The 13,212-nt window shown below is 36.4% G+C and overlaps 1 protein-coding gene across 2 annotated transcripts in view; it reads right to left on the bottom strand.

Moving 5' to 3' along the window:
* The window catches only part of LOC128571597 (phosphatidylinositol 3-kinase catalytic subunit type 3), a 198,844-nt gene that overhangs the window by 97,157 nt on the left and 88,475 nt on the right, over positions 1-13,212 (bottom strand). For both annotated transcript variants that reach the window (XM_053571130.1, XM_053571129.1), the window contains 2 exons: positions 9,300-9,454; positions 7,452-7,542 (listed from right to left, as the gene is read on the bottom strand). In XM_053571130.1, the coding sequence (XP_053427105.1) occupies positions 7,452-7,542; positions 9,300-9,454 (246 nt within the window). The remainder of the gene's footprint in view (positions 1-7,451; positions 7,543-9,299; positions 9,455-13,212) is intronic.

Below are 13,212 nucleotides of genomic sequence, written 5' to 3'. Positions count from 1 at the left end.
CATGTCACGCTGAATCCCTGAGCTTATCAGGCAGAATTTAGACCTAAAGTTTATCTTCTGCCTATATAACAAGGACATTATACTTTTATATAGTGAAGTATGTATTTTAATCCAAAATGTTTTCATAGAGATTATTTAAAGAACATAAGTAGGAAAGAATTAACTTTAAAAATATCATGAAATGGAGGTGGCACCTGTGGCTCAAAGGAGTAGGGTGCCAGCCCCATATGCCGGAGGTGGCGGGTTCAAACCCAGCCTCAGCCAAAAAAAAAAAAAAAAAAAAATCATGAAATGGGAAATGTGTATTGTAAATTTTTACACTCAACTTAGATGAGCAATGCTCTAAAATTTTAAGGCAATTTAAAGAAGGTGTGCTTTATGAAAAAACAAAATGATCTCATCTTATAAATCAGAGATAGGATATCCTTAGAGATAAGTGTCTCCAAATATTTACTGAGTGTATGCAATAATAACAGTAATATTATGTAATTTGGAGTTAAATATCAAGATGGGATGAAGTGGAGGGAGGGGAGAAAGATTCAGCCAAAGATAGGCAAAAAGAAAAAAAAAAAAAATATATATATATATAACAGTATACAAAATACTACATAAGATGGTAAAATAAATCCAAAGACAGCTGTAATCATAATAAAAACAAGTAGGATAAAAGTTTCAATTTAAAAACATAATGTTAAACTGGATTAAAATAAAATTTAACTATATGTGTACAAGAGTTAAAACTAAAATGTAAGGCTACAAACATTGAAAGGAAAGGACCAATAAGGTATACCAGTGAATACTAATCATGATAAAGCTCTCTTAATTTCAGAAAAAACCAGTGTTAGGGTAAAAAGTATTATTAGATATAAACAAGGTTACTAAACAGTGACAAAAGATTCCGTTTTCTTGAATGTACTTAATAAAAGAACTTCGAAATATTTAAAGCAAATATTAACATAAATATATGGGGAAATTGTAATTCCACCGTCATACAGAGGAACTTTAACCTAGTTCATGCACAGCTCAAGCAGGAAAAAACATTAGGACAGAGTAAAAAAGATTTCAACATTACAATTAATAAGTTTGCTCTAGTGACTTCTGTGTCCAATAGTTAGAGAATACACCGTCAATAACCCATGGGAATTTATAAAATATGTCCATTATTTGGACAATGGAACTGACTTCCTGCCTTCTTTTTAATATCTAGCAAGGACAGGTAAAATGTTTCTAAAACTGCAAGAAAGAAATAAGGAAAGACATAAGACACTGCTCAGATGTCAGGAAAAAGACAAGAATGACAGTATCTTCAGTCGTGATAAGAAGAAAATGAATTTAGCTTGGTTGAATATTAACTTAAAGGTGATGAATGCTTCTGCAATATTATTACTTGAGCAACAGAGAGAGGAGGGAAACGCTACTCAAATGATTTCCACTTGATTCTGAGAGTAAAGTGGCTTAATTAGTGATTTAACAAAGATAGTTTATCAGTCAAAAGAGAAATATCAGAAATATATAAAAACAATTATTATTTTTAGCCTAAAAGGTTTTTTTGGATTTTTTGGCAGTTTTTAGTTGGGGCCGGGTTTGAACCCGCCACCTCCAGTATAGGGGGCTGGCGCCATACTCAAATGAGCCATAGGCACCGCCCTAGCCTAAAAGTTTTGAATGACAGGTGATGTACAATTTACAAAACAATATCCTCAGCATAGCTTCCCAGAATGAGAATGGAAGCCAAGTGACTTAACCACCAACATATCTCACCTGAATTATTCCCATGTAGCTTAGCTTCCAAGTAAAACTCATTCAGTCCAATGGCCTACAAGCCCTGCATAAAATGATATCCAATTGTCTCTATTTTCTTTTTTTTTTTTTTTTTTTTTTTTGAGCTCTCTGAAAGGACTAATTTGCTATAAATTGCTTGAGTCCACCAATAAAATGAACTCAGGATATCTGTGTTTAAAAATATTTTGCTATATTTACAAGTGATAGAACATTCAAAACCCAATTCTCTTTGCCAGCATTTGGCATGTTTAGAAGAGGTTAGAAAAAGTTAAAATCTACATAATTAGATGTCTAAAAATAGAAAAAAACTAAACATTTTAAAATCTCTCATTTGGATAGGTCCTGAGTTGAAATCATATTCATCTGCAAAAAGAACTGTTTTAGGTCAGAAATGCATTTTATAATCACAGATCCTGACCTTGGACTTAACTGATGATGATTTCTAAGCACTATATGGATGACAGATGAACAGCGTTCAGTTCTCCAAATCTGGCATATACCCTACCTTGCTTGGGTAAATTTTATGAATATCTCTTAACAGTTAAACCTCTTGGTTCTCTGACACTGTCTTTATTTAATTCTCAACACTTTTGAAAAATAAACAAAAATTTTTCCTGCAAAATAATATGTTTAAGTATTTGTCGTCTGTGGATAGACAGGAGAAACCAAGTACAAATGTGAATTAACAATTCAGTGACGTAGCTGTGTCCCTTGGGATGGTAGTGTAAGCTGTAAGAAAGACCCTTGCTGGCTCTGCACTTGCCATCAGGGGTAACCAGGCAGCAGCATCATCAACCTGAAAAGGGCATGAACCCAGCAGCAGCTCAATCCAGCTCTTCTACCAAACCAGTTAATTTTCTATCCGAGGACCTTGTTGATAATGTTTCACCTGTTTCAGTGTGGATGCCACTTGACAGCTGAAAATAGATTCACAGAGGAATCTCTCAACAGCCATCTTCTAACATCTTTCCAGCTCCTTTGGGATGGGGGAGAGGACTTTCCATGGTGGGGCAGGGTCTGAGACACTGAAAGCAAACCTGGTGCCAGAACTTTATGACCCCACTAGATGAGGAGAATGAAAAAGAGGCAGCCATTTCTTCACAAGCAGAAATCTTACTTCAGACTCCCTGCACGACTACAGACAAATCACGTAACTTTCCTCAGTTGTCTTATCTTAGAGGCTTTGGCCTCAATTCTCTCGAGTCAGATCTGCCATGCTCACTTTTGCTCACTCTGTGAACAGACATGCTAGTCTCGGATGTTTCACAAACGCATGCACTTAAGCTCTGGTCTTAGGGCCTCTACACTTGCTTCCCTCTGCTTGAGTGCCGTCCCTCTAGACAGCCACATGGGAATTATTCTCTCACGTGCTTCATCTTTACACAGAAGTTACTTTTTCAGCAAAGCCTTCCCTGACTGTAACTATCCCCAACCCAAAACTTCTTTATCATCCTTCTCTCATTTATTTTTACCAATAGAAGATAGGTATCATCATCTCTTCTACTATATATAAATATTATTGACTATCACCCACCCCAATCATAGAAAGTAAGCTCCATGAGACAAAGATTGTGACTGTTTTGTTTTCTGCTGCAACAACCTCAGCACCTAGGACAGTTTCTGGTCCACAGTAAGAGCTCAAAAAATACGTATGAATGAATGAATCAGTATCTTAGCTTTGAAAGAGCAAAATAACTATAAGTGGATGGTGTAAAGGGCTCATCTAAGGATTCTATGATCCTATGATTTAAAAATTCGTTTTTTCAGTTAAATAGTTTAATGGGACTTCATTAAACTGAAAAGCTTCTGTACAGCTAAGGAGACAACAACCCATGCAAATAGACTACCTACACAATGGGAAAGGATATTTGCATATTTTGAATCAGACAAAAGCTTGATAACTAGGATCTATAGAGAACTCAAATTAATCCACATGAAAAAAGCCAACAATCCCATATATCAGTGGGCAACAGACATGAATAGAACCTTCTCTAAAAAGACAGACGAATGGCTAACAAACATATGAGAAAATGTTCGTCATCCCTATCTATTAGAGAAATGCAAATCAAAAGCACTGTAGGATAATATTTAGAAATAAACATATCCTACATCAAGCCCACAAAGTAAATTCAGTGTAAGTTAAAATAACTTGCTTTTCTTCCAGAGGCTTAAGGGACCTGGACCCCCCGGGACACATGCAGAGTTGGCTTGCCTGGAGTTAAACATTCCATAAGCCATTTCACTGAAGCTGTACACCCCGTGAAGCCTTGAGATCAAAGGGCATGCTGTCCTTCCTCAGAAATACGGGCCAGAGGGTTGACGTATGTTAATAACATATTGTCAGAGGTTTATAGGTATTCTGCCCTGAAGGAAAGACACAGTCATTACTCTATACTGAGTAAACTGAGTGAATGCTTGAAGATATTTTTCTATTAACTCTGTTCCCCTGTGGCTACTTTCTTCTCTGTGATCTTTCTTTACATACCTGTTCAGGAATTAGTCAATGTTTAGAAGAAGAGGTTTACTACAAAGGTGATTATATTGATACGATAACAAAATATTTCCTTTCAAGTTAATTTCAGATAGGTAAAATAAGATAATGATGAAACTAATAGATAACAGATTAAGTGTGTACGTGACTAGAAAAGTATAAAGTCAAAACCTGGAATAAAGATTTTTGCTACACGCCATCTCATTTTTGTGTAGTCTGTTTCTTGACTTAATACTCACAGGAGCGAGTTTACACCCACGGCAAAGCTGCTGTTCGTTCGCGTCTCTGGTCACGCAACAACCACCCTGAGATACCATCTAACCCCAGCGAGAATGGCCCACATCACAAAACCTCAAAACTGCAGATGCTGGCGTGGATGTGGAGGGAAGGCAACACTTTTACACTGCTAGTGGGACTGCAAACTAGTACAACCTTTTTGGAAGGAAGTATGGGGAAACCTCAAGGCACTCAAGCTAGACCTTCCATTTGATCCTGCAATCCCATTACTGGGCATCTACCCAGAAGGAAAAAAAATCCTTTTATCACAAGGACACTTGTACTAGACTGTTTATTTCAGCTCAATTTACGATCATCAAAATGTGGAAACAGCCTAAATGCCCACCAACCCAGGAATGGATTAACAAGCTGTGGCATATGTATACCATGGAATACTATTCAGCTATTAAAAAAAATGGAGACTTTACATCCTTCGTATTAACCTGGATGGAAGTGGAAGACATTATTCTTAGTAAAGCATCACAAGAATGGAGAAGCATGAATCCTATGTACTCAATTTTGATATGAGGACAATTAATGACAATTAAGGTCATGGTAGGGGTGGGGGAAGGGGAGAGTAGAAAGAAGGAGGGAGGGGTGGGGAAAAGAAAAGCAGAGAGAGGGAAGGAGGGAGTGGGGTGGGGCCTTGGTGTGTGCCACACCTTCTGGGGGCTAGACAGGATTGTAAGAGGGACTTTACCTAAAAAATGCAATCAGTGTAACCTGGCTTATTGTACCCTCAATGAATCCCCAACAATAAAAAATAAATTAAAAAAAAATAGTTCTTATATCAAGAGGCATGCAAACATGCAAAGTTTAATATTTAATAGTTAAAAAAAGAGGCATTCCGTCATTACTAAAATCTGACTAAAAGGAATAAAAAAGCAAGTGAACTTTTTCTATCTATTATCTCTCTTATTTTTAAATATTTTTCTTTTTCTCTTTTTTTGGTAGGGGGGGTCAGAATCTCACTTTGCAGCCCCTGGTAGAATGCCATAGCATCACAGCTCACAGCAACCTCAGACTCTTGGGCTTAAGCGATTCTCTTGTCTCAGCCTCCAGAGTAGCTGGGACTACAGGCGCCCACCACAGTGCATGGCTATTTTTAGAGGTGGGGTCTCTCTCTGGCTCAGGCTGGTCTCAAACCTGTGAGTGTAAGCAATCCAGGCACCTCAGCCTCCCAGAGTGCTGCAATTACACGCATGAGTCATTGCACCCCACCTTTCTTTTTTTTCCTTTTTATAGATTTAGGAAGCAAAGTACAGTTTTGTTATAAGAACATATATGTGTAGTGGTGAAGTCTGGGTTTTTAGTGTAACTATCAACAGAATAATGTAGACTGTACTCATTAAATACTTTCTCACCCCCTCCTTTCCTTCTAAGTCTCCAATATCTATTGTTATACTCTATGTAGACACATTATCAGTTTCCATTTATAAGACCACAGGATATTTGACTTTCTGAGTTACTTTACGTAAGATAATGGCCTCTGCCTCCGTCCGTGTTGCTGAAAAAGACATGATTTCCTTTTCTTTAGCTGAGTAGTGTTCCACCTATACCACATTTTCCTTATCCAGTCATCCCTTAACGGACACTTAGGTTAATTCCATATCTTTGCTATTATGAATAGTGCTGCCAAAAACATGAGTATAGATGTCTTTTTGAAATAATGATTTCTGTTCCTTTGGGTAGACATCCAGCAGATGGACTGCTAGATTGAATGGTACTTTTATTCTCAGTTCTCTGAAAAATCTCCATACTGTTTTCCACAGAGGATGTAATAAATTATATTTCTACCAACACTGTATAAACTTTCTCTTTTCTCTGTATCCTTGCTAACCTGTTTATTTGTGTTTTTTTTTTTTTAGACCGAGTCTCAAGCTGTCGCCTTGGGTAGAGTGCCATGTCACAGCTCACAGCAACCTCAAACTCTTGGGCTTAAGCAATTCTCTTGCCTCAGTCTCCCAATTAGCTGGGACTACAGGCGCCCGCCACAACGCCCACCTATTTTTTTTTTCTTTTTTTTTTGGTTGCAGTTGTCCTTGTTGTTTGCCAGGCCCAGGCAGAATTCGAACCTGCCAGCTCTGGTGTATGTGGCTGACGCCCTAGTGGCTGAACTACAAGCACCAAGCCCTCTGTTGTTTTTTGACCTTTTAACAATAGCCATTTTAACTGGTGTAAGATAATATCTCTTTATGGCTTTAATTTGCATTTCTCTGATAATTAGTGATGTTAAACATTTTTTCAAATGCTTTTTAGTCATATGTAAGTCTTTTTTTTTTTTTTGAAAAATGCCTTGTTCATGACCTTTGCCCACGTTTTAGTAGGTTTTCTTCCTTAAAACAATTTTCATATCAAAACATGTATTATTTAACATCGAGGTATGAAAGATTCTTCTTAAATTAGAAGCCTTGGTGATAAATTCAACAATACATACTAAAAGAGCTTTTGCAATTCACTTCCAATGTACTTTTCAGAGTGGGACTAGTCTAATAAGTCTGTTTTACTTCAAAAATTAGTCTACTGTATGTATGGTTAAAAGCAGCTGCTTAGTTTATTATCCCTACTACCAAAGCATACATTTCTACAATGTAATCACAAACACCAACAATCCGTTATGCTCATAAATATTCTGAGTTTCCCTAATAAAATATTTAAGCCCTGTTTATTTTCATATTGCATATGAATCCATTTATATGCCCAAAGCACCAATAAAATGACTTGAATTGCAGCTTATCTGGTACTTTATGCTGAGGAAGAAAGTCATAAACATGCATCAAAAAATGAGTTATTTAATACAATTGTAATATTTGGTTATTTACTCAAAATCAAGGCTTTAAAGACATAACTTGTTTATCTGGTGGGATCTCTCCTATGAGATGCCTGAAAGCTTTGTACTCACCTCCAGAGTTTCACCATCTGAAACCTCTTTTGTTTTAGATGCAGGAGGAGGGGAAGATACTGCAGAAAGAGGGCTGGTTATAATTTGGGAGCTGAAAGAATAATAGGAGATATCTCTGAAATGTAAAATACTGTGTACATAAGAAAAAACATAAATTTTTTAGCACAATTCACCTCAGTCATGTATGTATGGTTAATGCATCACTACCTAAACTATTTCTGTGTAACATTAGAATCACATTATTCTCTGGAAAAACTCACATTATGCTCTATGGTTCAAAATTATGGGTTACAGCTTCTTGGGAAATGTATATGCAATTTTGCACATTAAAGGCTCTGATAAATATTGTATTTTTCTTAAAGCCATTTAACTTTAAACCAGCATTTCCCAAACTTATCCAGTTACAAGACCCCAGCTCTTTTTTACCTTTTTTTTTCCAAAACAAAAGAAAGCTTTAAATCCTCCCCCCAAAACTTAACAAATTATTGTGTAGTAGACCATAAATTGGAAATAATAGGTTCCAGTTTCATCCCATCATAAAATTTTGAATAGACTTTGCCCAGTAAAACATTCTATAAGACGTAAGTAAGGAAGGTAAATAACCATGACTTGAGATTGAAGACCTCTGATTTAGAATAGGAAAACATAAAAGGTCTCTTTTCTTAGAATCAAATATTTCTTAGAAAAGAAATAAAGTAGCCTAGGAAACAAAAAAAAATTATTACCCCTTTTCAGTTCTCCAAATTAAACACAGAAGATAAAGTGTAACAATAAGCATCATAAAGAAAAATTAAGAATCCAATCTCCAGCTCATGTTATAATTGATGTGACTGGATGGAGTTAGGCAATTTGAAATCTAGACCTGCTTGCTATTAACAAACCTCATGATTTCCTAAAAACAATTTTGTATCACTGAGCCTCAGAATTTTCACCCAAAAGTTCTATTTATTTCAAATTTTAAGATTTTCTGAAAAGCAAAATAGCAAAATAGAAAGAAAATGAACTTTGGAATCAACTCTACCTTTTGTAAGGCGTAAGACTTTGAGCAATTTACTTAAGTCCATCATCTCTAAATTAGGGATTCATACCAACCTCGAGGATAGCTGATAATGGATGTGGGCCACGTTGCACAGGATCAGATACAAAGGTGGGTATCCTAATTGTTATTATTTTTAACATTTAACTTACGATTCAAATAACGTGCTATTTTTCGAGTGTAACTTACTAAAGAGGTAAAAACAATTAATAAAAAAATACAATTTTTTTTTTTTTTTTTTTGCAGTTTTTGGCCAGGGCTGGGTTTGAACCTGCCATCTCTGGCATATGGGTCCAGCGCCCTACCCCTTTGAGCCACAGGTGCCGCCCCAGAAATACAATTTTTCATTAAACTATTCGAGCTCACCAATACGCCCTTTTCTTCATTTTAAGATGAATAAGTAACAGTAGCTAACACACATCTAGCACTATGTAATTAGACAATTTCTTATGAATATCAACTCATTTAGTGATCAAACAACTCTTAAAGATCAGTTATTATAGCCATCCTTTTTTTTTTAAGAAGATAAACTGGGGACACATAGAGAATACATAATGCACACAGTTTGCACAGCTAGTCAGTAGCAGAGTTAAGATTTTTAACTCAGGTACCCTGACTCCGTAGCCTGCAAACACTGGTCTCTAATATAGTTATTTTTGCACTGTGAGTGCCCAAGCCATATTCACTGGCGAAAAATTCAAAATAAGTAGGAGTGGGGTTTGGTGTATCTGGGGGGCAAGGAAAGGAGAAAACAACTTGAAAGGGAGGAAAACTATCAAATTTGAAAATATGCCCTCCCTGGATATCCATACCTATCTATTTCTGCAGAATTTATTCCAGAACTTGACACACTCTCTGACATTGAACCTTGACTATCCTTCTTAGTAGGTTCCAATCCATTCTTTATATCATCAAAGTTTTCATATTTGAGGGCCTGGACCAACTGTAACAGATACATCAACAAATCCTGGGAGGAAAAAAAACAAAAAATAAGCTAAAATTAGAAGAACAAACGAATTATGATTACAGACATAATTTTTTCCAAAATTTCAGGGTAATATTTTATGTTTATCTGTTACTTTTCAGCTGTGTTGCCCTTGGCATGTTACTAAGTTACCTCACTTCTCCATGCCTCACAGAGTCCCTATCTATGAAATGGACATAATAACACCTCAGAGAAGAACATGAGGATGGAGTCAGTTTAAAAGGAAAACACAGAATAGTGTCTGGCACAGAGTAAGTGGCCAGTAAATGACTTGTTTCAAGAATTAGTATCCAAAAAGGAAAAAGAAAAAAAAAAATACGAAAAGGAATCAAGAAAGAAACCAGGGAAGTATGAAGAAAATAAACTGCTAAGCCTGAATTCCTCATAAGTCTACTAGCAATTAATGAAATTGGCTGGGTGCTGTAGCACAGTGGTTATGGCACCAGCCATATGCACCAAGGCTGGTGGGTTCAAACCCAGCCCTGGCCAGCTAAACAACAATGACAACTGCAACAAGAAAATAGCTGGGCATTGTGGCAGAGCCTGTAGTCCCAGCTCCTTTGGAGGCTGAGGCAAGAGAATCGCTTAAGCCCAAGAGTTGGAGGTTATTGTGAGCTGAAATGCCACAGCACTCTACTGAGGGCGACATAGTGAGATTTTGTCTCAAAAAAAAAACAATGAAATACTTAGGACTGAAAAGCCATCAACAAAGTAACTTAACTTTTCTGGGTTTTTCATTGACATAAAAAACCAAGTTTAATATTTAGGACAGAAATATTTCCTGTATTACCCTATAAATGCTTTTCTTAGCTCTTCCCAAGTACATACCATTAAGAAAACTCTTAGCACATTTACTTTAAAAAATAACTAAAAACTAAAAAAAATTAAAAAGTATCTATTATCTTCCAATTGCTATACGCCTTGCAAGCCACTTGAAACTTCTAATTAAATAACTTTGAGACTACCAATTCAATGTCAGTCTCCTCTTCAACCCCACAAACTAGGTTAAATCTCCCATGAATACCATATTTTATAGCCCATTCTTTCCTATTGGTAACATCTATCTATAGCAACTGTAATTACTTGCTTATTTACCCTTGTGTCCTTTCCACTATTTTATAAACTCCATAAGGACAGAGAACACCTCCAGCAAACTACATTTCCTTATTTAATACTACAAACATACCTTATTTTACTTTTCTAATATTGAGTTTTAATACACATACATATTTTTAATAAATATGCATGTATATATTGTTTGTAGAAAACCCTTTTCCAAACAAGTCTATCAACCATTTTTCTAACAACTCACTTCTCTCTCTGTCACATTTTGGTAAAGGTCACAATATTTCAACCTGTTTCATTATTATCATATATGTTATGGTGTTATGCTAATCTGTTATCAGTGATCTCTGATGTTACTATTGTAATTGTCTGGGGAGCCACAACCACACCCTTACAAGATGATAAAGTGAACTGATAAATGTGTACATGACTGACTGCTCCACTCATTGGCCATTCCCCTCTCTCTCTTCCCCTCCTCTCACCTCTGTATTCCCTAAGATACAAAAATATTAAATTTAGGCCAGTTAACCACCCTACAATAGACTCTTAGTGTTCAAGTGAAAGAGAGAGTCACAGGTCTCTCACTTTAAATCAAAGCTAGAAATGATTAAGGTTAGTGAGGAAGACATGCCGAAAGCTGGGACAAGTTCAAAGCTAGGTCTCTTGCTCCAAACAGCTACGATGTGAATGTAAACGGCAAGTTCTCAAAGGAAATAATAAGAAAGCAAAACAGTCTTATTGCTGATATAGAGAAGGTTTTAGTGATCTAGAAAAAGATCAAACCAGCTACAAATATTCTCTTAAACCAAAGCCCAATCCAGAGCAAAGCTTTCATTCCATGAAGTGTGGGAGATAAGAAAGCTACAGAAGAAAGCGTAAAGCTAGCAGACATTGGTTTATCAAATTTAAGAGGCTGTCTCCATAACATAAAAGTGTAAGATGAGGCATGTGCTGATGGAGACACCACAGTAAATTATCCAGAAGATCTACCTAAGATAAATGATGAAGGTGGGCACACTAAATAACAGATTCTCAATGCAGGTGAAATAGCCTTCCATTGGGAAAGATGCCATACAAAACTTTCACAGATAGACAGGAGAGAGAAGTCAACACCTGAATTAAAAGCGTCAATAAGCAGTCTGACTCTCTTATAGAGACTAACACAGCTGGTGACTTCAAGTTGAAGTCAATTCATCTTTAACAATTCAAAAATCCTAAAGCCCTTAAGAATTATTCTAAATCTACTCTACCTGTGCTCTAGAGATGGAACAGCAAAGCCTGGATGACAGTACATCTGTTTAAATGAATATTTCACTAAATACTATAAGGCCATGGTTGAGAACTACTGCTTTAAGAGAAAAGATTTCTTTCAAAATAGTACTGTTCATTGACAACATACCTGGTCATCCAAGAGCTCTGATAGAGACATACAAGGAGATTACTGTTGTTTTCGTGCTTGTCGATACAACATTCATTTCGCAATCTGTGCATCAACAAGCCATTTTGACTTTCAAGTCTTGTTTGAGAAATACATTTTCTAAGGCTATTGCTGTCATACATACATAGTGATACCTCTGATCAATATGGGCATACTGAATTGAAAACCTTTTAGAAAGGATTCACCATTCTAGGTGCCATTAAGAACACTCATGATTCATGAGACGAGGTCAAAATATCAAAATTAACAGGGAGTTTGGAAGAAGTCAATTCCAACCCTTATGAAAAACTTTGATGGATTTAAGACTTCAGTGAAGGGCGGTGCTTGAGGCTCAGTGAGTAGGGCGCCGGCCCCATATACGAAGGGGGGTGGTTTTGAACCCGGCACCAGCCAAACGGCAACAACATCAACAACAACAACAACAACAAAAGACTTCAGTGGAGGAAGGCACTGCAGATGTGGTAGAAACAGCAAGAGAACTAGAATTAGAAGTGGAACCTTAAGATGTGACAGAATTACTGCAACATCATGATCAAAAGTGAACAGATGAAGAGTTGCTTCTTATGAATGAGCAAAGAAATAGCTTCTTGAGATGGAATCTGTTCCTGGTGAAGAGGGTATGAACATTGCTGAAATGACAAAAGAAGATTCGAAATATTCCATAAACTCATTTGATAAAGCAGCAGCAGGGTTTGGGAGGACTGACTCCAATTTTGAAAGAAGTTATACTATGGAGAAAATGCTATGAAACAGCATCACATGTTACAAGATATCTCACTACAGCAAAGTTGATTATTGTCTCATTTTAAGAAATTCCACAGACACCTCAACCTTCAACAACCGCCATCCTCATCAGTGAGCAGCCATCAGTACTGAGGCAAAACCCTCCTCCAGCAAAAGGTTATGACTCATGGAAGTCTTAGATGATTGTTAGCTAAATAAGCAATAAATTATTTGTTAATTAAAGTAAAAGACCTTTTTTATATACATCTAATGCTACCGTATGTTTAACAGACTTTAGTATAATGTAAATATAATTTTTATGTTCATTGGGAAACCAGTAAATTCATGTTACTTGCTTTATTGTGACATTTGCTCTAGTGTGGTAGCCTGGACGGAACCTGCAATATCTCTGAAGCATGTGGCATATTTCTTTTTGTTTCAGAATTTATATCTTACACCAACATAGTAAACAATCTTATCATTAGGGAAACACTGACAAAGTAATTTACATGAA

Source organism: Nycticebus coucang, chromosome 19 (genome assembly GCF_027406575.1).
Source record: "Nycticebus coucang isolate mNycCou1 chromosome 19, mNycCou1.pri, whole genome shotgun sequence".
NCBI lineage: Eukaryota > Metazoa > Chordata > Mammalia > Primates > Lorisidae > Nycticebus > Nycticebus coucang.
Note: the sequence above shows the minus strand (reverse complement) of the source record. Positions and strands in the feature narration are given on the sequence as shown.